The sequence below is a fragment of the Eretmochelys imbricata genome, chromosome 7, assembly GCF_965152235.1.
Source record: "Eretmochelys imbricata isolate rEreImb1 chromosome 7, rEreImb1.hap1, whole genome shotgun sequence".
Taxonomy (NCBI): Eukaryota; Metazoa; Chordata; order Testudines; family Cheloniidae; genus Eretmochelys; species Eretmochelys imbricata.
In genome coordinates, this window is record NC_135578.1 from 40,168,607 (window position 1) to 40,196,374 (window position 27,768).

Genomic DNA, 27,768 nt, shown 5'->3' on the forward strand with positions numbered 1-27,768 from the left:
GGGAGGGCAAGGAATGGATTGGGACAGGAAGCCTGGTGAGACTGGGACTTGAGGAGAGGGAGAGAGGGACTGTGAGTTGGGGGCTTGGGAGTGAGGGTAGCAGAAGCTGCAGCTCTGGCTGGGCAAGGAGATGGGCAGACGATGGGTGTAGTGAAGGAGAGGCTGGGATGGGCTAGACAAAGTGACTGGGACTAGGAAACAATATGGGGGTAGGAAACAGGGGGAGGAGGAGGAGAGAGAAAGAGCTGATGAGGAGCCAGGCTGCGTGGGAGTGGGGTGGGGGGAGAACTGGGATTGGCTGGGCAAAGAGACTGCAACAAGGAACCAGGGGAGGGGGATCCTAGGACAAGGAGAAGGGGCGAGGATAGGAGGAAGACTAAGATTGAATAGGAGCCTGGGATGTAGAGCCAGTAAGGGGGAAAGGGAGCAGGGTAGAAGGAATGACCTGAGGGAAAGACCAGAGAGAAAGGGAGAGACAGATCAGATGAGGAGCAAAAAGAAAAGCACTGGGACTGGCTAGACAAGGAGACTGGGAGTGGTGGCAGGAGAGACTGGAACTTAGATAGGGAACCCTAAGGAGGAAACTAGGACTAACTGGGTAAGCAGACTAGGATGAGAAGCTTGAGGAGTGGAGACTGGAACTGGGTAAGCAAGGAGAATGGGACTGGTATGAGGAGCCAGGGATGGGTAAGAGAAAGGACTGGGACAAATTGGATGGGGTGGAGCAAAAGGGATTAAACTTGAGGGTAATAGGTAGACAACTCTGTGCCCACTACACCACACTCCCCACCAGAGCCTGAAATGGAAGCCAAGAGTGCTGAATCTTATCACTCCTCTGCTGTCAGCAAATCTCTCTGAAACCCACTGGCAAAGTGTCCCATCACCATCTAGTGCTGGTCCACATAAAGAAGTCAATCCACTATCAGTTACTCCATTAGTTCAAGAGGCAGAGGTCTTGTGTGGATCTTAAGGTTGCACCCCTCCTGATGAACCATGTTGGAGTCAATATGATGCCACATGATGGAATTTCTGCTTTTTCAGTTTGCTTTTTTAAAACCTAGGAAATTACATATAAAAACACTATATTAAAAGAACATCAAGGTTGCAAAGTCAAGTACCCAAAAGTTTTTACTCATTTTTCCACAGAACCCTGCCTCTTTCAGTGCACAGTATCATCCTTCTTTGGGAATGAACCCAGCCTATGCAGTGAAGAAAAGTGTTGGATGGCCTGCTCCATTTGGGGTAGGAGTTGGAAGGTGTGAAGTGAATGAGGAGGGGGATTGCAGCAAAAGACATGATGGCCTTATGATCAAGACAATTGAATGCTTTCCTGGGAAACTGAATTCTATCCCTGCCTGTGCCCGAGTGTTCCTGTGTGATGCTAGGCAAGTCACGTAAACCCAGCTTTTCACACGTGGTCACTAATTGTGTGTTTCTTATTTTCTGGGTGCCAACTTGAAACCTTGGGGTCTGCTTTGCAGGAGTACTGAGTACTGCACCTGAAGTGAATGGGAGCTGTGTCTGAACACAAAATGCTAAATAATGCTGAGTACTCAGAAGAATCAGATCATAGACACTTCAAATAGGGCATCCCAAATCAGTGAATACTTCTGACTGTAATCTCCAGTTGTAATCAAACCAGATGAAGAGCTCATGTGAATCAAAACAAAAGACCATTTTCAAATGGCCTCCTGTGAACTGGACAGAAACCAGTGAGTCTGGCACAGCATAATGTTCTCCTCAAGACATGCACAGCTAGTCCTAGTCCTGAGAGGCGCTGAATGCCCCTGGGTACTCAGCACCTCACGATCAGGCCCAAACTTGTTAATGACTTTTCATAGGATTAAAAGCCTTTTTTTTTTACTTTGTGAGGAGTTTTTTTGTTTTTTTGACTTTTACCAAGAGCAGCTCCTTTTCTTTCCCTTTGACAAAAAGGGTTTTTTCTAACTAGGCTTGACTTGGAAATGCTGAGGATGTGCCACCCCCTCCAGAGAATGACAGGCTAACAACCAGGCCTTCTTTGGCTCAGGTCTGGGTTGTTACTCAGCCAATAAAAGAAAAGGAGTACTTGTGGCACCTTAGAGACTAACCAATTTATTTGAGCATGAGCTTTCGTGAGCTACAGCTCACTTCATCAGATACATACCTGAGCTCACGAAAGCTCATGCTCAAATAAATTGGTTAGTCTCTAAGGTGCCACAAGTACTCCTTTTCTTTTTGCGAATACAGACTAACACGGCTGTTACTCTGAAATCAGCCAATAAAGGAAACTATTGAGGTGGAATCAACCTCAGTACCACAGGACTTGTCTGCACAGCCCTCTTCCCAGGGCCCTGAAGCTCTAGTTCCAGACCATGGTAACAGACAGGAGCAGTGGAAATGGTACCCATAGGCTCCCTGGACTCTCCCATATGTTTGCAAGAAGATTTCCTGGCCTGCAGGGATTGAACAAGCAAACTGAATCCCCTCTCAGTTTCTGAATCTCACCTGCTCCATCCTTCCAGGCTGATCCAGTGTCTCCTGTGGGCCTTTCACCTCTATTACTACCTGAACCTTTACCAGCATGAGCATCCAACTGGATGAAGAGCAGATGCCAGAAACCCCACATGTCACTACCTCAGAGATATAAGAAAACAAGTTCTCTCTGGAGCACCTTGACTGGGATACCTAACCCTTTGAAAGAAACACCTACGCTTCAAAGTAAACTGGACATGCTCCGAACATCTTTCACAGCCCAACGCTGGAGTTTAATGGGGATCAGGTCCCTGAATTTGGACTGAGTCAACTACCCAGCTTGGAGGAATGCCAATTCTAGATGACATATAAAACATATCGCGGCATTATCTAGGCCATGGTTCACAAGGTACTTCAAAATGGTGAGAATATAAAGCCCTCCTCAAGCTCCTAGACTCTCCCAGTGCTGCAGCTCTGACCTCCTTGGTCAAAGTTACAGCGAGAAACCTACAAATGCAGATGAAACCTCAAAATCAATACCAGGGATGGTCACCCTTGGCCTAGCAGAAAAGGGGACATAAAATCAAAGCTCCCAGATTCAGAGTCATTTCTCCACTGCCTGGCCTGCTACATCTCCAGCAGGATCACACCCTCCTGGCTATGTGAACATAGATAAGCAGCAATCAGTTACTGGCTCACAAGCCAAGATATTAACTCGCACAGTCCTTTGAAGTTTAATGCCACATCACAGCATGGATCATCATCAGCAGGGACTGAACCTGAGACCTGTGGTTCTAAAAGCAAAAGCCTCTATTGCCTGAGCAGAGAGACCTCTCTCTACCAGCCATGCCTGCAGCAGGCTCATTAACCTCTCTCTGTGTCCCACCCACCACCAGAGGGAAACAGGGTGCTATACTGAGTTACACAAAGCAGATCTCCCCCACCACTGCCACCACCGTCACTATCAGAAGTAGAGAGTCTGTACCTGACAGAATGGTGGGCAGACACAGGGTTTATGCTCAACTCTGGGAGAGGTTAACTTCATCACAGTGTGAGTCAGAGCTACTACTGGAATGTTTCCTTCCCATTCCACTGCTGGGTATTCCCTCTATCACCAATACAGTTAGATGGAGTTACTCCTGGGCGCTGAAGCAGGAGATCTGGGAATGCCCAAGGCTGTATTTGCTATTCTCAAACCCACTGAAGATTCCTATCCATTTTCAGCCTCAAAGCCCTGTGTTATCTAACAAAGATCCAGGCTTCTGATATGGATGGGTATCTTCTTTGCAAAATCAGAAGCAAAGCCTTCCCCAGCACTCCCAAGGATCCAAAGCACAAATACTCCCTAGGATTCTTGTGCACATGGTATATTTGTTACACCTATTCAAAGCCAAGTCCAACTTCAGCCCCTGTTACTAATATCCGCTGATATCTGATGCAGCTATGTTCTGCTCTGCAATATATAGCAACTTGTGTACCCTTTATAAATATTAGCTTGAATATTTTTAGCTTAAGTATCTTAGACCCATAACAGTAACTTGAGAAATATACAGCATTATGCAAATATGAATCTCTAATACTGTAACTTTTCAAGCCGGATAATTTTTTTCTTACATAAACCCTTGTTAGTATAGAGAACAACAAAAACATTGTGGTAAGGAGATCTACCTATCAAAGGATAGTTTTTTTAAGGATGACCACTGAAGCATCTGCCTGTGAGTTGAAAATTGTACTTATCTCTGTTTTCTCTCTCCCCCACATCTATACATTTGTCTACTTCCCTTTGCATGCTGCTCCACGAATACATAACACCCTAATTCCTTCTCTTGGAAAATCACATGTGCTGAACACAGCTTGACCCTGCACCATTAAAGATAATGGGAGTTTTCCCATTGACTTGAATGGGCACAGGATCAAACTCCATAGGAGAGGGGCGGAGCATAGAAAACCTGCTTCTTACTGTCTTATTTAAAAAGGTCCTGCAGATTATTAGCTATTTAAAAAGAGAGGATTGGATTGTTTAGGAGACGGTATCTGGATAAGGAATCTCTATCTTCTAAAGTTCTACTTTGAAACCAGCCTGAGTCAGTATAGACCTAAGTTCCCAGCTGATAGCGACTCTACATGACTTAGAAATGCACACGGCAAGAAAGCAGCATCATTGTGAATATTATTTGACACCCTTGTTGACAGTCTAAATCCGGACTGGATGATTATAGACTGAACAACCCTCATTCCAAGAGGTGGCGTCTCCAGAACACAATGAAGCATTTGGATGAGCCAACGTATATTTATTATTTGTATTGCGACAGCAACTAGGACCTCCCAACATGGACCAGGACCTCACTGTGCTAGATGTTGTGCAAACACAGAACAAAAAGCCAGTGATTTACCCATGCTGTAGCTGTTCAGAGCAGCACTACAGCCCCCAAGCAATCTAGACAACTCCTTTTACAAGCACAAGACAGTCTAATATTTACAAAGCAAATCAGTACTGTGTAAACAAGACCTCTGGTTAAGTACAATTACATTTCTGGTATGAGTCACAAGACACCTATCTGTACAATTTCACTAAACTTGTAATGGATTTACTACTTATTAACTACTATTCTCTTTGCAAACTGCACTGCAATTTTGAATTTATAGATCACTAGGTCATTCTATATGCATGTAATTAAATGCCTGAGACACAAAGCACATAATGGAACTGTAATCATCTGGTCATTCTAAATCTAATAACAGTCCAGCCATTAGAAAATAACCACAATTCTTTGGGGTTTTTTAAACAAATATATTCCTAAATTTGTTGGTTGGTTTATTTTTTACCCAGTTCCGGATCATGTCTCTGATAACTTCTGAAACCATGCAATGCTTCATCTACTTAAATTTTAACTAGACAAACATCTTCCTCAGCAGGATTATAGCCTGTTCAGACTCCAACGGAGAAAGCTATGCCACATCAGTTTTACTTGGCCAGGGAAAACATGTAACAGTTTAATTTTATTAAGCTCTTTTGGCTAGTAAACTGTTAGCATTATCAGCAGCTTATCTACACACCACAACAGAGGAAAAGCAGCTCTAGAGAAATAACAAAAAGGTTACTTAACAGACGTGGTATGCTCACAGAAAGCATGGAGGTTACTTTGGAACAGTTTATCTGATGTCACAAATCAAGTATGGGTTTACTACACTAGGGAAACTAGGTAATTAGGAACCTTCTTCTAAAATAATATTTTAATTATGCTGTCATATGTTTTTGCTTTAAAAACTTTTGAGCATGCAGTTAAACTTATATGCACCCCTTCCAATTTCATAATTGGCCTCTAACTCTCACCTAAAGCCACAGACCCAAATCTCTCCAAACTTCAGAATATTCAAAATCCATTGTGACTCAGGTCCATGTTAAACTGTATTATCATATTTATCTTTACGTTTAGGAGGCAAAGAACAGAATAACAATGTCTGCATTTCTGTCATATTAGCAAGGGAGCACTGTCTTTAGGCAGTCCAAAGCAGCGCGTTTCATAACAAAATGTAACCACAGGGATATAAGCCACAAATCTGTTTTAAGGCCTTTTATACTGATATAACGAAACTTGCCAATTTGTATTGATAATTGAGTGACCCATTGTGCATTGCTGAACTTTGAAATTAATGAACAAGCAAATGGAAAAACAAGGCAAAGGTATCACAAATCATACTTTATTGATTTACTAGGATAGTTGTATAACAACTTACTTTTAATTATCCTACACTACTAGTAAATGTACCATAATGCTGTTTGCAAAAATAATGAAGCCAAGACTTCTCCCCACTACTCTACTATGAAATCTTTCCTGAGAAGTGGGTAGGTGGCTGTATTTTGACATACAGTATAAAGTAGGCGGATTAGTGAGATTCTAGTAGAAAAGACTACTCATCTTTTCTTAAATAAACTCTTGAAAGCATGGAGAATTACTCAAGCACTGTGGCAAGGAGATCTAATTATCAAAGAATAGTTTTGAAGGATGGCCACTGTATCTCTGGTCAGGGTGTCCAACAGATGAACCGTCCTTTCACAGCTTGGCTGGTATTATTTCCACTATGTCCTGTATGGACCATCCTCCTGTATGTATCCTCCATGCCCCCTCTCTCAGCCTGCAATACTTCTCAGTTTCACATTCCACCTGCCTTGACAATAAGTCGGGGGCAGGTGTATTTGTACTGATGTGACTGTGGTACTTCAAGGGTGCAGTAGTCATATTCAGCAATTGAAATGAACCTCTACGACAAATACCACATACTTAGACAATAGCCCCTGCCATGGAAAGCTCAGATAATTCACCATGGTGTGGCTAATTGAGCCCAAGCTAAAGACAATGGCACATGCTGACATGAAAGTAAATTATGTCAATGCAGAGGTCTCCCTTGGGAGCTGGTCCTAATACATGGCCTAATAAGTATTTTCCATGTCTAAGTGCTGTGATTAAGACTCCATACATTGAACAGCTTCAGAATAAGGTCCTGTCTGCAGATTACTGTGATTAGAATGTGCCATTAAAATACTTAGTAATGTTAAATAGTGACATTGTTTTAAAAACAATGCTTTCAATCTTTGCATGTCCTTTGCATGTACACTGTCTTCCACAGAACAAATGTACAGTTATATATACCCTTTGTTAAATTTACCATTACTGAAAAATAATCAATTTAATACAATTCAAAGTAAAAAAATCACTAAAAGAAGCCTTCAGTTTGTCAATAAATATTCACTATCACTATGTTAGCTAGTAAATCAGAATCATGGAGATACAAGACACTCAAACCATTCCTATTATTATTAGGGATGAGTAAATAATCGTAAGACTCTTCATTGTAAAATAATGAAAGACAATAGCTAAAATACCAGTTGTCATGCCAGCTTCCTAGAGATCCCCTGACCCACTTACTTAATGCTCCGGTAAAGGATCTGCATTTTAAGTAGAGCCACACATTAATTTATTTTTTATTGTTATCAGCTAGATTCTGTATTGCACATTACTGGAAAAATGTGAGGATTCTTCCCATGAGATTGTGATATAGTAAAACAGGGAGTGTCCTGGTAATGAGAAAGCTTTTACACCAAGTACCTACACAAGAGAAGCACCAAAAAGAGGATAGATATTTAGAAATTCAATCATCCTCCCTAGCATACTCAGAGGAGGAGGGCTCCCTAGCTGGCAAGACAGAATCTCTAGCCAGGTTCTTAGAATATTAACCAGTTCGTGAACAAGTAATGTATGGTGTAGTATGTTAACAGACCATTGCAACTTTGCCTTTATGAAAAGCTTGTAGCAGTTATCTCAAATAATGTAAACTGGGCATCTCTTACAAGAAAAAGATGCGCTGAAGAACTAGATAACAAATATTTTAAATCACCGGCTCTCTCCCCCATCTTCTAGCAAATCTCTCTCTGAAGTCAGTGGCAAAACTCCCATGCACTGTCGAGGCGCAGGATTGAGCCCTATGTCAAAATAATGTCTCCATAGGAAACAGAAAATGTTATTCACAGAACAGAAAGTCTCCTTTCCATTATCCTATAGCAAGTTAAACTCTTACTCTGACCTTCTTGCTATATGTGAGAACAGTTTCCAGTTGAGCTTTTCACATCGCTAAGGGCTGCAGGCAGGCATGCTGGAACAATTTGTATAGTGGGGGTGCTGAGAGACATTGAATCAAACTGTAAACCCTGTACATAATGGCAACCACTTCAAGCCAGGGGATGCTGCCGCACCCCCAGCACCAGCACCTATGGCTGCAGGAGTCAGACTTAGGTGTGCATGGTCAAAAATACTGGAAGGTAATCAATACTTGAATGGAAAGGAAAGTTTATGTACACTTACTCCCAGAATTCCATGACTGGAGACGTGGCATTTTGTAAAGAGAGTTGACTGCAGTTGCTCATATTAAGTTTCTGAAATTCCACACAATTTTCTATAAAAGAACAAAAAAAAGTTTGCTATGATATCTGCAATACACTTGTCTGCTTAGAGTATGTTCATCATGTAATGCCACCAGTCTAACTGAACTGACCCTTAGCAAACAAAGGCTTCCCCGGCATTTGAAAATAGTATGGAATTGTCAGTTCTGTTACAGTGTACTTTGGTCGTTGAATCACACAGACTCATCCCAGGAAGATATTCCTGCACAGCATGTTACATTTACCTACTGTACTTTTTGAATGAAAAGCTACAATTGCAAGAGCCAATGCAGTGTTTGAGGCAGAAGAAGCTTTGAATTGGTGTGATTGCTAGGGAGTTAAAACATACAGCCAGCTCCAACTGGCTAACTAAGGTTCAAATCCCAATGCCAACAGTTGGCTCAGGAATCACTTTCTGCCAGCAACATATGTGCACAGGCCTTAATGTGGCAAGTGAGAAATTTACTCTCTGGTGCCCTGTTAGGGGGAAAAAAGATGACGAGATCAAAGCATCTCAGCATTATTGAGTTGACACATACTATTCGAACAATGATCAATACTGGCTAGGTGTCACTGCATGGAGGAGAAAAAGGACACTGAATCCTACCACCACCAGTCGGCCTGATCCTGGATTCTTAACACATCCGAATGAACTTCAGAGTATGTTTTGGGTGTGAATGGAATGCAGGATTGGGCCCAGTGGAAGTGAGTCAAAGTCATAAAGCCACAGTAGGGTGTGAGGATAGGGTGAGGGCAAACAGTAATATAAGGGGTGGAATGGGAAAAAAATCAATGGCATGAAAACTACAACCAATACACTGTACAAGAGGATGAAAGTATTAGTGGGCATTCAGTTCCACTAACCATTATGATCTTCATTTCAAGTGAAATGCAGTACTTAAACATTCAGATTGATAAAGGAATATCCTTGTTAGGATAAACCTTCCAAATACAGGCCCTATCCTGCAAACCCTCACTCACACAACAGCAGTCAATCACACAAATAGTCCTATTTGTGCAGCTAAGGGTTTGCAGGAGTGGGCCCAGGTACAGTCAGAAAATACAATACAACAAAGTTATATATCTCTGAATAAAAAGTTCAGATACAAAGATCCTTACTCAATTTTTCCCTCAGTATTTAAGCAGGCAAGACACACACTGGTTTCACTGGGGGTTTGTCTGAATAAGGACTGATGAAAAACTGAGAGCCATATTGTGCCATCAGTTTTTAAGCTGAATTCTCTGAGTGTAAAAAAGTGAACGTACGACACGGTCCTGAGTCGCGATCCCAAAATTTAGCCCATAGCATCTTTCAGAATTAAGAAAAGCCTAGGGCTTCTGATCCTGTACAGTATCATTACATTTTGACAAGAACTAATGTCTATACAATGTTGAGAAAAAAACAAACAAAAACAAACCACCACAAAAGCATGAGCAAGGTTCTACACCAGGACTCTTCAGGAAACACTGGTAAATATTGTGGGCCAAATTCTCTGCTGTGTGATTTTCACATGTCCATTGATTTCAATGGAACTAAGACAATTTCTACCAGCAAAAAATTTGGCCCCTACAGTTTAATTTAGCAATCAAGTACTTGCAAGTATTTCTATAGCTATTAAATTTGCTGGGGACATACCTGTATTCCATTCATGTCCACAAGTGGCCCAAGGGAGCTCTGTAGTAAAGCAGTTAAATAGATAGAAGATAGCCCATGCTAAAATGATGATGTAATAAACATTTAAATGTGCTTCAATAACTTGGGTAGCATATCCAATACCTGGAGAAAAAAAATAAAGAAAAGAAATTAATTACAGAAACCGTTTGCTTTTCAAACCAAGACCATACTTTTTTCTGCATATCTTAACATTATTTTTGCTGAAACATATCATGCATTAAAAAAAAAAAAAAAAAAAAAAGAACAAAGAACTGGTTGTTACCTTCAAACAGTGGGCAAACTTTTCTCCAACATGTAATACCTCCTTCACTAGTAAACTGTCCCAGGGCGGTCTCCAGGAAAAATACTGGTATTCCACAGCAAATAAAGAAAACCACATATGGAATGAGGAAAGCACCTACAAGCAAACATCAATGGGGAGCTGGTTAGAGAAAACAAAGATCCTTGAAAGAAAAATGAAAAATTTGCTTTCCTTAACAAAGAAAGGATCCTACAAACCCTAACTCCCTTCAGTAGTACCACTGAAGCCAATGGAGGAAGCACAACACATGGGAGAAAGGGTCAGGCCCTAAATTCTGAAACTTAATTTCTATGGGTCGGTCTATTCACTTTACTCCTACAGTATTGTCCAGAGGACAAGACACCTGCATCCAGTTTCCAGCTTCGCCTCACACTTCTTTTATGATCATGGGCAAGTCACTTATCCACCTTGTGCCTCAGTTCTCCCTCCATCTTTAAAATGGAAATAATACTTCCCTGCCTCACAGGTTAATTGCGAAGATAAAATCCATTAAGAATTGTGAGGCACTGGGTACTATGATGGTGAGAATCATATAGACAGACAGAGAACCAATGGGACTATTTACAGGATTTAGCCTTTGATCAGAAGAAAATATACACCAGAAATTAAAAAATTTTAACTTCACACACTAGAAAAATAACAAAGCATCCATGCACTTTCTGAGCTTCCCACAGGAAAAATTAAATACGAAATATTTAATATATAAGTACAGTAAGTGCCAAAGAGTTGTACAGTAGTAAATACCATTCTTTCCTTTATTGACTAAGGTATAGCAGAAATAGTACACTACTGTAATTTAAAATTTGAAAACAAACACTCCTTTAATGTTTAGTCATATTGAAAAATATTTACATTCAACACCCGCAAAAATGGAGTGATAAATATTATCAGAATGGGTTATACATTAACAGAGGTGAGAAAGGATAACTGTGTTAGGTCAAATTCTGATCTCTGATCTTAGTCCAATCCCCATGGATTTTATCGAGAACAGAACCCATGTAGCTAAAAACAAGATGAAGCTTTTTCACTTGAAAGAGAGCAAGTGAGAAGAGAAGACACAGAAAAAGAGCTCCATCCAGCACACTACTCTGCTAATGAGTCCAGGGGTGAGTTATAGCACACAAAGACCGCAGGTTTAGACCCAAGCAAGGGAAGAAGGAAATACATCTGGAGGAGGAAGAGATACCACAGATGGCTAATAAACACACTGATGGATCAGACGATTTATATTCAAACCAGGGGAACTAATGCTCAAAGGACCTAATTTTCTGCCACCTTTACTCACATGGCATAGTGGTTGTGAAAAGTCCCATTGACTTCAGGAGGGCTACTGGCAGAATAAGGCACTACTCACCATGAGTTCGAATAGCAGAATCCAGGCCTCAGCATATTGCCTGAGGTTCCTGAACATACAACCCTGGCATACTTTAATTGGAGCTTCATTTAAGACTAAATGAAATAATTAAACCAGCACGAGGTCCATTTCAAAGTGACAAAGTTAAATTCACAGTCGCATTCCCTTTTTTAATTCAGTATGTATTTTAAAATATTGCCACCCACAGCACGCACTACTCCACCTCTCCTACACACTGCAGAGCTTTAGTGGCAATGGCATCTCCCTGAACCAGCTCTCTGAAAATGCAAGTATCTTTACTGACTAGCCTTTTTAGACTGTGTCTCCAATAAAATGTGCTTACTTTCTGAATCTTCACAGCCAACCAATGTTTCTGAAATTTGTTTCAGGACAACTTTTTAGTTGTATAAATAACCAGAGATTCTGTGTTTTAATCATAAAAAAAGCAGAGGAAATTACAATGTTGAATTATGTTTCACTCACTTGGATCTAGAACAGGAGATAAAACAAAGTATGCTTGCTTTTCAGAAGTATAGCATGGCATCATGTGGACCTGCAATTTCAGTCTGCAGACCCATAACTAAAGAGAGGTCTCTTCAGGGACCATTGCCTCTCCCAACCTCTAATGCATGGTTTCTCCAAATACTTAATTCTGCAGATCCCTCCAGTAAAACCTCCACAGTTTGAGAATTGCTGGTCTGGTCAAATCCTGCTTGGCCTACTCGAATGCATAGTCCTGATGACTTTAGCATAAGTACCTGTTTAAGTCAGGAGTGTGAGATTTGACTCTCTGGGACTGATTCTCCTCTCACTTACACCAGTTTTATGCTGATCTGACTCCACTGACTTCAAGAGATTTACACCAGTGTAACTGAGAGAAGAACCATGCTTTCTACTCTCCACATAAACTATCAGTCAGCCAACTAAACAATAACTGATCTAAAATTATAAAAGGCAATTTATCTTACTGGACAATCAACTATCACCAATAAGCCACATTCCCATGCTTATAAACAAACTGAGATAATTAAAACTGTTCTTTCACACATCCTGACCTGCATTTTACACATAGATGCATGTATAAAACAAACCAAATTTTGATTTCAGTTCCAGCATCGCACCTACGCTCAGTGGGGTTGCACAAAGAGCTGAGAGCAGATTGGGTGAAATCCTGGCCCCACTGAAGGTAACAAAATGTTGCCATTGGCATCAATGGTGCCAGGATTTTGTCAAATTTTTTCATTACATTCTGTCTTCAGGATGCTGGAGTTTATTATTTGTTTTAAATGTGTTTCCATCTAATTACACAGCAAACACGACTGAAGTATTTTCAATGTGAAGCTAACATTTGTGAAAATGGCAATTTCACATTTTGACTAGCTAGAATATGCAGATATACTACACATGTAAGTAACAAGTATATAAAGGGTACCACGGGAATAAGGGTGTGTTCAAAATGTTATATCTCAAAGTTTTCTTCCACCTTCTCAGAAAAACCCTTGGGACAATTCTTACAAATCAGCATCAAATATGTTTTGCATTTCATGCCCAGATTGTTATCTTTATATAATAAAAGCACTACCAGAAATCAACATGCACCATCTTAAGAACAGCAGAGTTATTTTTATCTCATTTTTGCCAAAGTGCAGGAATAAAAGGAACTAAAGCCACATTATAAAGCCAACATACCTATACTGCAAAGTAGTCTTTAGAAATGTACCAAACAAAAATGGGTCAGGATTATCCCTGGTGTTACTCAGTGGAGTGACAATGGAGATAAATTTGGCATTGTTGGCAGAGAAAACCTACTGATGAATAGGTCTTTTTATGCATGTGTACATATCAGCTACCAAGCACATTGCTTTCTTCCTAAGCTATCTGCTTTTACTACTGTTTTAGGCCTGAATTGGAAGAGTGTCTGTATCCAGCTGACCATATTCCTAAACTACTTTTTATTTTGATTAATCTTTGTTCCACTGGTAGCTATATCACAGGCTTAGTGTTTATTCATAACTGTATTATATCCTATGTGTTTCATACAAGCTATAAATAATACCTAAAATATGCATAACCTGAACTTGTGCTTTTCTCCCTTAAGTTACATTCTATTATTGTCTTCCACAGCTTCATGTATCTAATGTTATTTCTAATATTTAATAAAGTGACTAGTATCCTTTCTGCAACTAACAAATTCAACGTCCTTTCCTACCCTATCTGGGAAGAAAATAAGTGAACTAACTTGGGTGCAATTGATTTAAAGGGACTCTGATTTAACACAGGAGAAACCAATGATGCAGGTATGATAAGAAAACAATCCTCCTAGAAGTTCAGTCCTTGATTGCCATGTAGCCATTAAACCATTAGAAAAAAAAAAACAAAACCAATTGTACTTTGCTAAGTACCTTGTTTTGGAAAATAAACAATTACTTTATATTGTAGCTTTTCCTAATAGGATTTTTTTTTTGTTCTTGTTTTGTTTAGTTTTTGGGAGAATAAGCATGTGTATATGTTTACATGCACAAAAACATATAGTATGTAGTCCCATTTTAGTAGTGTACTAGTCTCTTTTTCATGAGATGTTTGTACTAAAATGGGACCATTTGGGTGCAAATAGTTTTGAGTCACATTGGCCATTTTTGTACAATGTGGTTTCCACTTAATTTCACAAGATTTTGTAAGTGCATTACTGTCTTCACAAAAACATGACATTTCTTAGATGCAAAAAACTTGCAAAAGGAAATTGCAAAACATTTTCCAAAAAAATAAGTAAAATATTCCATAATTTTACACAGCCACACAATCCTTAATGCTTCCATAGCGGCGTGAGCACTGAAGTCCTCTTATAAACACCCATTTTTTACAACCAATGCAAGAAGACACCTCAAAGCATTTGTTTACTGTTTATTTACCATGTGTTTATGGTGAGCTGTGAATCTACATGTGATGCCATCTTACCTCCTCCATTCTTGTAGCAAAGATATGGGAATCTCCACACATTTCCCAACCCAATAATCTCCCCTGCCACAGAAAGCACAAATTCAACCTTATTGTTCCAGTGGCCTCTTTCGTGCACTTTCTTATCATTGCTGTGGACCAGGTTGGTATTTGAGGCTTCAGGGTCCAAAGTATCTTCTGGCTTGCCATTAATTATGGGAATAGTCTTTTCGGCGGTCATGACTCTGTGCAGCCTGGGGGGGGAAGGGATAAGAAAGAAGTATGGATTTTTAAATCACTTTCACAAAACAACAAATGACCACTCACAAATCCCTCATTTGATCTTTGGCTTTGCATGTCCTATAAATATACAGGGGTTTGCTAGAAGGTGCTAAAAGTGAAGGAGATGCCAACTTTGCTAGATCAGACAAGTTCCCCCTGCCCCAAAAAGGTGGTGGTGTGGGATCGTTTAGGTGCAGTAAGGAGAATTAAAGACCCCGACAGCCACCTTTCAGAAATCCCTCCCCTTGCTAGGATCCCAGCTCTGCAAACCTCTCAGCTATCATCGAGTCCAGCCCAAGCACATCTGACCTGCAGCCTCATACACCTTCCAGCTCCACACAGATACAAGGGGGAAGGGGAAGAATGGTTCCTGGGCTCCCCGGAAGAGCAGGCGCCCTCACTACTCACCCAGGGCTCTGCGTGTGCTGATGCGAGAGGGGCAGGGTCGCTGGGTCTCGGCTGGGCTCTGAGCGGATCCCCGTGGGCTGCCACCGTCCGCCCTGTTGCACTGGAGCCGAGAAGCTGCAGGCGCCCGGCGGCGGCGCAGGCAGGCAGGGGACGGAGGGTGCAAGGAGGGGCAGGGGTAAGGGGCGCCTTATCCTCTCTCTGTCAGCTGCTGCCCGGTTCCCGGCTGCAGGGGATGGGACGCTCCCTGCTACCCACGCGGCGGAGGAGAATTTGCAACTGCTCAGCCTTTCCCGGAGCGATGGTATAACACCCGCCTCCCCCCTCCACCCAGTGCCGTCTGCCCACCGCCTCCTCCGCCCTGCATCGCATCTGGAGCATCCCAGCCCGCTCGCTCGCTCCCCCGCCCCTGCCACTGACCATCACCCCCACCCCCCGCCTTTCTAGCTGTGTGTGTCGGGCGGGGGGTGTTTCCGAGCTCTCCAGGCAAGGCAGGTAGCCTGCACCCAGCCCCAAGGAGCAGCCCGGGAGAGGAGGGAGCTGTGAGCAGGTAGGGGAAGGGGAGCTCACTGCATTAGCTTCCAGCTGTGCTTGTCAGGGGAGAGCCGGGGTGGTGCTGGCAGCAGTGGGAAGAGCTGTAGCCCACAGCCAAACCCAGTTCTGGAAGGGCTCAGAACCCCAACCCTTGCAGCAGCTGCTGTTTATTATTAATCAGTTACTACCTGGCTGAGGCATCCCATGAAGTGAGCTGTAGCTCAGGAAAGCTTACGCTCAAATAAATTGGTTAGTCTCTAAGGTGCCACAAGTCCTCCTTTTCTTTTTACTTGGGTGAAGGGAGCACTAGGGCCAGTTAGGCCCCCATCCTACCCAGTGCTGGTCCTGTTCCTTCTCAAAATCTCTCCTCACAACTCATTCCTCATGGGCACAGCTTCCATCACTGCTAATCTATGCTCCAGCTCGGGGCAATGGTCCCACCCCTGCCTCTGATCTTTCTTAATACACCTTTTATTAATACCCAAATCTAACAAAGAATCATAGAATTGTAGGACTGGAGGGACCTCAAGAGGTCATCTACTCCAGTCCTCTGCACTCATGGCAGGATTAAGTATTATCTAGACCATCCCTTCCAGGTGTTTGTCTAACCTGCTCTTAAAAATCTCCAATGATGGAGATTCCACAACCACCCTAGGCAATTTATTCCAGTGCTTAACCACCCTGACAGTTAGGAAGCTTTTCCTAACGTCCAACCTAAACCACCCTTGCTGCAATTTAAGGCCGTTGTTTCTTGTCCCATCCTCAGCGTTTAAGAACAACAATTTTTCTCCCTTCTCCTTGTATCAACCTTTTATGTACTTGAAAGCTGTTATCATGTCCCATCACAGTCTTCTCTTTTCCAGACTAAACAAACCCAATTTTTTCAATCTTCCCACATAGGTCATGTTTTCTAGAACTTTATCATTTTTGTTGCTCTTTTCTGGACTTTCTCCAATTTGTCCACATCGTTCCTGAAATGTGGCTCCCAGAACTGGACACAATACTCCAGTTGAGGCCTAATCAGCACGGAGTAGAGTGGAAGAATTGCTTTTACCACACTCCTGCTAATACAGAATGATGTTTGCTTTTTTTATAACAGTGTTACACTGTTGACTCATATTTATCTTCTAATCCACTATGACCCCCAGATCCCTTTCCATAGTACTCCTTCCTAGGCAGTCATTTCCCATTTTGTATTTGTGCAACAGATTACTCCACTTAGGAAGGAACACTTTGCATTTCTCCTTATTGAATTTCATCCTATTTACTTCAGACCATTTCTTCAGTTTGTCCTGATCATTTTGAATTATAATTCTATCTTCCAAAGCACTTGTAACCCCTCCCAGCTTGGTATTGTTTGCAAACTTTATAAGTGTACTCTCTATCCCATTATCTAAATCACTGATGGAGATATGGAACAAAAGCGGACCCAGAACTGATCCCTGCGGGACCCCACTCATTATGCCCTTCCAGCATGAGTGTGAACCACTGATAACTACTCTCTGGGAACGCTTATCCAACCAGTTGTGCACCCACCTTATAGTATCTCCATCTAGGTTGCATTTCCCTAGTTTGTTTATGAGAAAGTCATGTGAGACAGTATCAAAAGCTTTACTAAAGTCAAGATATATCACATCTACCGCTTCCCCCACATCCATGAGGCTTGTTACCCTGTCAAAGAAAGCTATCAGGTTGGTTTGACATGATTTGTTCTTGACAAATCCATGCTGACTGTTAGTTATCACCTTTATTATCTTCTATATGTTTGAAAATTGATTGCTTAATTATTTGCTCCATTATCTTTCTGGGTACAGAAGTTAAGCTGACTGGTCTGTAATTCCCCGGGTTGTCCTTATTTCCCTTTTTATAGATGGGCACTCTATTTGCCCTTTTCCAATCTTCTGGAATCTCTCCCATCTTCCATGACTTTTCAAAGATAATCGCTAACGGTTCTGATATCTCCTCAGTCAGCTCCTTGAATATTCTAGGATGCATTTTATCAGGCCCTGGTGACTTGAAGACATCTAATTTGTTTAAATAATTTTTAACTTGTTCTTTCCCTATTTTAGCTTCTGATCCTACCTCATTTTCACTGGCATTCAACGTGTTAGACATCCTATTACCACCAACATTCTTGGTGAAAACTGAAGTCGTCATTAAGCATCTCTGCCATTTCCACATTTCCTGTTATTGTTTCCCCCCGCCCCCACTGAGTAATGGGCCTATCCTGCCACTGGTCTTCCTCTTGCTTCTAATGTATTTGTAGAATGTTTTTTGTGACCCTTTATATCTCTAGTTTGATCTCATTCTTTGCCTTGGCCTTTCTAATTTTGTCCCTACATACACCTCCCTTTTTCCTGAGCAAGCTGTACCCTTCTATTCCAATATTCCAGTCATGTGTATTATCCCACCAAGTCTCTGTGATGCCAACTATGTCACAGTTGTGTTTATTTACTAGCATTTTGAGTTCTTCCTGCTTATTCCCCATACTTCTTGCATTAGTATATATACAGACATATAAGGTACTGATCTGATTCCCCCGTCCCCCAGTTCTGTCTTCTCTCCCCCTTATCCCTGCTATAACAGCTCATGCTCCCCCCAGATTCTGACCCTTTCTCAGGTCTCCATGTTTTTGATTTACCTGTGGGCTTTGGTCACCTGCCCCCTTCGAACCTAGTTTAAAGCCCTCCTCACTAGGTTAGCCAGTCTGTATCCACATATGCTCTTCCCCTTCCTCGATAGGTGGACCCAATCTCTGTTTAGCAGACCTTCTCCTGGAACAGCATCTGGTGGTCAAGGAAGCCAAAGCCCACCTGGCCATCTTCGCAGCCAGGCATTCACCTCCAGGATGCATCTGTCTCTGCCTGGGCCCCTACCCTTGACTAGAAGGATCAAAGTGAACAGCATCTGCGCTCCCAACTCCTTCACCTGTACTCCCAGAGCCCTGTACGGGTCATACCTCACAGTACCATTACTGCCCACGTGGATGAGTAGCATGGGGTAGTAGTCAGAAGACTGGATGATCCTTGACAATCCCTCCATAATGTCTCGGATATGGGCCCCTGGCAAGCAACATACCTCTCGGGATGCCATGTCAGGGTGACAGATGGGTGCCTATGTCCCCCTCTGAAGAGGGATCCGCCTGGGAGTGTTGGCTGCCATCCTCCCAGCCTTGGGGGCACATGGCTTCTCCTCATTGCTTGTTGCCAGGGCAGCATATCGGTTTTCCATCACCATGGTGGGTAGGTTGGGACTAGGGATGGAGCACTGCCTGCTGCCAGAAATAACCAGCAGCCAGTGTCTTCCCTGTGAGAAAGCCATATCCTCCTCCCCCTGGTGGTGTGACAGCAGTCCTATGATAGCTTCTTCAGCTTTGGCTCCATATGAATGCTTTCAAGGACTTCCTTGTGGGCACAGATGCTCCTCAGCCTAGCCACCTTCTCCTGTAGCTCTCCCACCTGCTTCCTGAGCGATTCCACCAGCAGGCATATTTCACACTGGATGATCCCCACAGCCTCCCAGCCTGGATGTCTGTGAGTGGGAAATCTAGGCCACAGCCTCTGCAAATCCACACCAGGATCTGGGTAGAAGCATCCATGGTTAGGCTGTCTGTCTGGATACAGGCGTAGGTGGAGGAGACAGGAGCAGCGTTGGCACTGACGATGCAGCCCTTCCTAAGCACAGCGATTTTATTATGTCTCCTTCCCACAAACTCCCTCCCAAAGTCCCCTGTTTGCGGTCCCCACTTTGCTAGCTTTCCTTGGTCGCTTAAAGAAAACAGACTAACACGGCTGTTACTCTGAAACTTGGTCACTTAGCGTCTCTCTTTTAAGGCCATCTCTCCTAGGTCAGCCCCACCTCCTGATGGGGGAGGGTGATCACAAGGCTGATTGAGGCTGATCAAAGATGATCAAGGATAATCCAGGGAGCAAAGCTCAAACAGTCCCCCCAACACATAATCCCAACTGACTCTGTAACTGAAATAACCTGAAAGAAAGAAAAACACGAACAGCCAAACAAACTCACTCACCCCAAGAATAGTACTCACACCTTGTTCATTCATCAGGGGGATCTCCTTCTCCCTCTCTCAAACTCCCCTGTTTGCTGTCCCCTGGTCACTCATGATGGCCAATGAGTTCTATTCTCCTCCCGCCTGTCCCTCACACTCTAGGGACTACTGAATACAATGCCCACGTAAAATACCAGATTTGCAGCATGAGGGAACAAAGTTTTCTATTTATCCATAGAACGGACACTGCATGGAGAGATGTACTGCAAGCTCCTCCACCCTGCCATGCCAATGTGCCTAACCTGGAGGGGCCACCTTCCGGGATATAAAGCCAGTGTAGTCTCCGGTCAGGTCTTGGACTCCCTATTGGCACTGTTCAAATTAGGGTCAACTATGACGTGGACAGTATGGGTAGCTGGTGACCCAGCTGTTGGAGGAGGCTAGCCCCCGACCCCTCCCTTTGTGCCTGAGGCATCACCCCTCCCGCTCCGCCCCCTCTCTCCCTCCCCTTCTGCCCTTCCTACCTACCAGGAGCTCAGAGCACCCCACCATGACTCCCGGCCCCAGCGCCGGGCAGCTAGGGGGACAAGGCCCCAGCCCCAGTGCGCCAGGCGGCCCGAGCGGGCAGCATGGCCCCAGCACCAGATACCAGACACCAGACAGATTGGGCCAGGGAAGACCACTGGAAACTGCAGGAGGGAGCCTGGCTTGGGGGCGGAGCATGGGCGGGGCCATGCTAGGCTGTTTGGGGAGGCACAGCCTCCCCCAGCCTACGATACCCACTGCCTATGGTGGATAGCTTTCCACTGAGAACTGGACTAAGGTTAGTCAGCATCAGTGGCCTGAACCAGTGCCCACTGAAGGCAACAGGAAAACTGAGATGCTGTGAGTGTTTGCTCACGACTGAAGTGGTTAAGATTTGAGCTGGTGACCTCACAGTGGTCGGTGCTGTACCCCATTCCTGAGCTCCTGAGCCGTTCAGTCCCCTATCAGTTTCAGGGTTCAAAGAGGGAGTTAAACTGCTTGCCCCCGTGAATGCTGTAGCACAGGCACAGATCTGTGTTTGCAGTGCAAAGCTTCCCACATTTTTTAACTGATTTTTTCACTCTGCCCTTTTTTGAAAACTTCATCTGAGTGGAGGAAAAAACTGTCTCTGGAATGTAAGTTGCAGCTCACTTCCTCTACTGACCCAGAATTTCAGCTCACTCTTCTCATCATGAATTCATGCCCAAGTCCAGCAGGAGCTTTGCACATGGCATGGAATCACAGCTGAACTCACCGACTCGATGAGAGCAAATCTCGCAACAAAGCTGTACCATAAGACAGGAGACTGGTGTTCAAGGTTTGATTTATCTTACAATCTTGCTTGCTTGCAGCAAGATGATCATCTACACTAAAAAGATTAAAACTGCATTTTTCATGCAATGGCAGATCCTGGGCCCAGGACGCTCCCCGAATAGCCTGGCTGTACCTTGGGGAAGACTGGAGGAGGATAATTCCTCCTGCCCACTCTCTGCTCCATGGCTGCTAGCTGAGCATCAAGGCAGCAGCAGCCTTCACAGCTGTTGTTACTTCCAACCTCCTCTCCACAGGGAAAAGGGCCAGTGGATTCACTTAAGGCCATTGTTTAAAATGATGCATCAAAACAGGAGTTCCAATTCCATCCTACCACTATCAAGGAAACCACGCCAAGGCCTGTATGTGGAGAACAGATATTTCTCCTACCCAGACAAAGGCAGTGCATAGTCCCACGTGCCATAAATTTTTAAAACAATATACATGAGAGTATAACATGCCCCAAGCATGCTGGGAAAGAGCCACAGAGAACACAGCATTCACACAGAGTCTTGCCATGGAGTTAAAACAGACAGCACTGTCCTGGAGCAGAGCACACCACACCCAGACTGTCCTGTGACAGCTGGAACTCACTGTTCTTCCTGTTGTGCACAATGGACAATAGTGTCACCTGCTCCCCACCCTGGACACACACGCACTTCATGTGAACCATGAGGCGATCTCTCTCACCTCAGTGCACTGCCCTTACATGTGGGAGAAGGCATATTTTAAAATTGCTCAAGGCAGATTTACATTTTGCTTCCCTTGTACACCGTGGATACACACATTTTTGCAACATTTTTTGGGGTGTGGGGGTGTGGAGGGGAGGCAACACAGCTTCTTTCATGCCTCCATTGCTAGCACACTGCACAGTACTATGTTACTAGGAAAGAGAGTGGAGACCTCGCCCTGCACTGTGCACACTCCTACCTGTAAACTTTTTTACTTCTGCTAGGCAGGATCTATGAGATGAGACAATCTATCCCTGTGCAAAGGAGTATTCTCATTATGAATAGTCCCAGGGTGAGCAGCATTTCAGTCTGAAGAGATTTTCATGTGTCAGCATGGCTGTCTCCAGAGACAGATTAGTGGTCAGTCATACAATTTTAGAATTGAAGGGACTTGGCCTATTTGGGACAAATTCTGCTTCCTATTACACCAGTGCAACCTTATTGGCTTCAGTGAAATCCCATTATCACTATATAACTGAAAAAAAAAAACCCTAGCCAATTCTAAAAGATTCATTTTAGACTTGGTGTAAGCAAAATTGTCCAAAGATCCAGTGCAAAGATCTTGCAGGATCAAGCTTTTAGTGTGTAAATGGCTACTCAACAGTAAGGAAAAGCAGAAGCGGAATTTCATTAATGATACTGATCTGACAAATTACGTGGGATCAAAAGTCTGAGGCAATTTCAGAGTGTATGCTACAATGTGATTGAGCTTCTTTGGCAAGACCATCACAGATTGTATTTAAGACAAACAGCAATAACCTGTCTGACTCGTGTCCAAGCAATTTGGCACAATGGAAAATAAGAGGATTTATTCATTGCAGTGGATAACAGGCATTTTAAATTAAGCACCAATTGATTGTCAAAGCTCTATTTCCAGAGGCTTAACAGCTATTGTTGTAGATATGTATCTTTCCCATCTCTAATCCATTCATCACAATGGCAGACACACTCAGTCTAGAGTTCTAGAAAGCCAGGAAAATCTCTGTTTCATCTTTTGTTGTTTTCCTGTGGGCTCCTACAGCCTAAAAGATTCCCCCTTTTCTTCCTACCTCACACTTTCCACCCTCAAGGCCTTGCCTCATTTTCACCATCACATCACCTGAGCAAGATTAAATACAACTCCATTATTAGCATGTCAGCCTGACCCCTCAGCCGGCAAAAGGAGCCTGTGTTTACTCCATAGCACCCCTCTTCCTGGCATTAGGCCTGATTCCTGTGTATGGCAGCTCAGTAACATCCTGTGCTACAAAGCAGGCACATTTTTCCAATTTTAAAAATACTAACATGTTGGAATAGCTGTTTCTATTTTAATTCACTGAAGCAATGTTAATAAACCATAAAAAAAAAACCCCACACAAGGTTCCTTATACTTCCCTTTGCTTCCTTACGAAGATGAGAGCCCTTTCCAGTGTTTTTCAGGGACTCCTGCTCTGCAGACTGAGAGAGGGTGTGGGGTAGGATTGCCATATTACAAGGGACATCCCTTATATTAATAGAAAATTGCCTCTCCTGTACTAAATCAGCATGGGATGCCTTTTATTCTGTATTTCAATATATTATAATTATTATCATTATGCAAAGCCAGTTTCATTACCTTATCTTCCAATGATAGAAAGTTTGTAAAATTAGATGATGTAGTAATGCACAATCGGTCCCATGATTTACTAAACCAATGTACTTACACTGCAGGCCCCTATGCACTGCCCGAAAAGCACTGAAACACATTTACCTAAAAGACCACCCTCTAAAAGATCAACAACAAAAAAATCCAGTAGTCAAGGGTGTCCACACAGACAGGGTGATAAAGGGCAAAAGGCAATGCGGTGTGGGGAGGGAAGGAAATAGCTATCCAAGTAAGCAATTATGATCAAAAGTAGAAAGCACCCTTGACATAACAATATTTTAAAATGTTTTTTCAAAGGAACAGAGAAAGATGGATTTCAGGGAAAATGGGTTCTATCCTCTAGACCCCTCCCACAGCAAAGGCCCTGCCACCTACTCACATAGGATGCGATGCAGTGATAGGAACCTTCAGCAACAAGTGGGGTCAGATATGCATCAGGCCAAGTTTAAGAAAGATGTCTCAAGCATAGCCGGGGCCTATACCATTCAAAAATCAACAGGGCATCTCAAAAATCAATGGGCAGCCAAGCACACATGGTAGGCCTCCTGTGGAAACGGTAGTTCAAGCTGATGGGGCAGATGTGCTGCAGAAGGTGCCAGCAATGGAGAAGTCCAGCTGCGAGGGAATTACAACAATCCAGCCCTGTGCTCACATGGGGGAAATGTTACTGCTGGGAGGTTTTGATGTGCCAAATACGAGTGCAGCCTGGTTCAACTGGAAAAAGAAAGAAACACTATTGAACCATGTCCAACCTAGGGGGCTTTGCGTAGGAAGGGTGAGCTTCAGCGTGGTATCTAGAGACCTCTTCTGACTTTGTATCGGCTAATGAGTCCCTTCCGTAAGTGATGAACCAAAGGAAGAGAGAGCATCCTCATGACAAAGAGCTTTACCCAGCAGCAATATTTCCATTTCCCCAGGCTTAGCTCAGGGTAAAGTAGCTCCCATGCACCCAGCTGGCAATATTGTTCAAACTTTCCTCCAGAGCAGAGGCTGAACTTACAGTGCCCATGCAGAGATAGAGAGTTATGTAGCATCAATGTACTGAGCCAATGTTTGCTACAAGGTCTCATGTGAGAGTTGGACAACCTGGGGAAAAGGATAAATCTTTGAGGAAAGCTGCAGTTCAAATCCTCTGCACATATTCTCAGCCAGCTGCAGATTTCAGAATTTTTAGCATTGCTGATGCTGCAAGAAGGCAGAAGAGTGAAGGCCAGAATGCAGTGGCTGCTCTCGGCAGGAATGGAAGGTCCCAAATCCTACAGCAATGTCTCTTTCCTACTGCATGGGAGGGAGCAGGGAAACAGACGAGATTCTTGGTGCACCATAGGATTGGGATCTATGTGGGCAGAGAGTTAGAGCATGGTGAGTGGACCAACCCATTGCAGAGGAACCACTGACTCCAAATGGGGGGAGTGGACATGGTGGGCTTCAGCATCTGCAGTAACCCATGGACCATAGCTCACTGCTGAAGTTCCCGGTGCCTTACTTCCTGGTGTGGAGGGGAAGGCAGTTCTTCTATGCAAAGCCCATTTACTCGGGCTTCATGCTGATTTTCATAACTCAGGTTGAGTTTGTAATAATGGCAGTTTAAAAAAAATCTTCTTCTGGTTTGCAACCTGAGCTACTTAATGATATAGAAAGAAAGTAAACATAGAAGTAGTTATACACACACACACACACAAACACACAATCATTTTTCTGAACATCACTGAACTTTATATCAGTTTTTCCTAAAATTTAGAAAACTCAAATGTAATTTCAAATATTTAAAAATGTGTAACTAGTCTTAATATACTATGCTGTATCTAACATTAATTACTAGCCCTGATATAGTATTGATTATGCATATACCTTAAAGGGGTTTACCAAGATGGGTAATTATCATCCTCATTTTTCTAGCTGGGTAAACCAAGACACAGGGGGGATTAAGTGACATATTCAAGGTTACACAGTAAGTGAATGGCAAAACTTGGAACAGAACCCAGTTTTTCTGTCTCCCATTCCAGTTCTTGATCCACTGGGTGATAGCATAACAGTTAACTCCTAATTAAAGTGGCAGTAATACGTCACCCCAGTATTGTATTACTTTGTATATGATTTGGGATCAAAGGTGTAATGTCCAGCAGGACACAATTTTCAGACAGCAAATCTTCCAATACATCAAGTCTGATCAACACACCAAGTCCAGTGAAAAAGAGCTGGACATAACCCTTTTCATCATTTAATATCACCAGACCAAAGTTCACCAGAACGGTGCTACACAACAATGTGAGGATCTCCCTCCTTCTACCCCAGGAGCTAAGTGCCTATCCAGCACTCCCCGCCCAGACACAAAGGATCACGCCTGAGTCTTGAATATGAATTCCCTCAACCACTGTCCTAGGAACGGTACAAATACATCATAAGGGACAGTCTCTTTGTCCCCCTTCCCCCCCCCCCATGCATAGAGTCTAAATAAAGAAAGGTTGGGAGGACAGACAGAAGCACAGAGAAGTGCCTGACATCATAGAGCAGCTTGGTGGCAGTGCTGGGAAGAGAACCCGCCGACCTGAGTCTAGACCAGTGGTTCCCAAACTGGGGTTCGTGAAATGTTAGAGGGGGTTCTCGGGAAAAAATTCCCTAATGGCGGACAGAGCTGTCCCCGGGGCCAGCAGCCCAGAGCCCCTGGACTTCCAAGAGCTAAGCAGATCAAAGCCAGCATATCTATCACACTGCAGAGATTTAAACTTCAAGACTCCTTATAAGAAATGCAAAGGAAGGTAGATATTTTTTGTTGTTTTTACAGTGATGATGAAGAACAAGTTTAAGCTTCGTTGTAATGTGTGTGGTTTGCCTGGACTGCTCAAGACCTGAATGCTTGTGTAGGAGGAATTCTTGATTTAAGTTGGCTTTTTAAATCCCTGCATGCTGTTTCACATCGGATACTCCTTGATGAAACCTAGGAGCCTTGTCATATAACAGGCTTATTCAAAGTGATACAAGTGACGGAAGTGAGATCTCGGAAGAGTGTTGCTGTTTTCATAATGTAATAAAGATACTGTCATGATAAATAATAATTAATACATAGTAATCAGCACATCATAAAAAACAATTTTATATTTCCAAGATCACTGCTTTTCTAATTTATACTCAGGTAAAGGAGAAAATCCCTGGAAATATTCATTTTTAGGAGGGGGTTCACGAGACTTGACATCTTAGTGAGAGGGGTTTGCGGGTTGTCAAAGTTTGGGAACCACTGATCTAGACCATTCTGCCTCCTCGTTATGCATAGCAATGTAGTTGATACTCAGGAGACAGGATGCATTCTGGCATACTTCCACTCAAAAAACCAAAAGACACCTAGAGAAAGTTGTTACCATAGAGGTTCTGCTATTTAAATACTACTCAGAAACCATAGCTTTCTATCAGTAATCTGTGGCAATATGATTAACTCCTCAACTAGCATTTCTGATACATACATACATACATCTGAATTCCATCCCCCCCAACACAGTAAAGGCACTAGTTCTTCAGTCTGTGGCAGTAATTTTGTCCTCTAAATGTTTGTAAATCACTCTGTTTATGCAATCCTTGTGACTAAAGTCAAACCATTTTTGGTGGAAATGCTTCAGTTTTGGCCATGCTGGAGAAGAAGCATTCGATGCTGAAGTGGCAGTGGTTGGAAGAAAAGGTGAGGCACTGTAGTGCTAATACATTCAGAAATACCTAGTCCATCTTTAATGGGATTGGTTTTTATCACTCTAGGATACTGCTGGTATTCATTACAGTGATGAATGCTAAATTCCTACAGAATGCAAGCTGGCCTGATGTGCCTAAACAGACATGCTGCTACTGCATCAGCTCCTTTATATACGTTACAGATGACACCTCAGAACAAGTCCGCAAATAGGCCTTTCTTCTGGTGTCTCTTGGAGCATTGCTAATTAAGAATTAATTGCCTTCAATAAGATTCCAGCAGAGAAGGGAATGTGATATTGTGGATGCTTCTGCCAAATTTCACTCCTGTATACTGCTAGTGAAAAGTATGGAAGAGGGGTTTGGGGGTCTTTTTTGTTTGTCTGTTTTTTTATAGTTGTGTTGACTAAATTTAACTATATTCCCCATGTTCAGATTTTTAAAGTTACTTTAGTACTGGATCACAAACTCCCTTTATTAAAACATTTTCTTAACAGTTGACTCAGCACTGCTTCAA

At 43.0% G+C, this 27,768-nt stretch overlaps 1 protein-coding gene across 1 annotated transcript in view; it reads right to left on the reverse strand.

The window, feature by feature from the left end:
• Positions 1 to 14,897, reverse strand: part of SLC6A11 (solute carrier family 6 member 11) — a 173,836-nt gene extending 158,939 nt beyond the window's left edge. Inside the window, exons 1-4 of the mRNA XM_077821422.1 lie at positions 14,678 to 14,897; positions 10,330 to 10,464; positions 10,029 to 10,169; positions 8,316 to 8,406 (exon numbers count right to left, since the gene is read on the reverse strand). Of these exons, the coding sequence (XP_077677548.1) occupies positions 8,316 to 8,406; positions 10,029 to 10,169; positions 10,330 to 10,464; positions 14,678 to 14,897 (587 nt within the window). The remainder of the gene's footprint in view (positions 1 to 8,315; positions 8,407 to 10,028; positions 10,170 to 10,329; positions 10,465 to 14,677) is intronic.
• Positions 14,898 to 27,768: the final 12,871 nt, after the last annotated feature.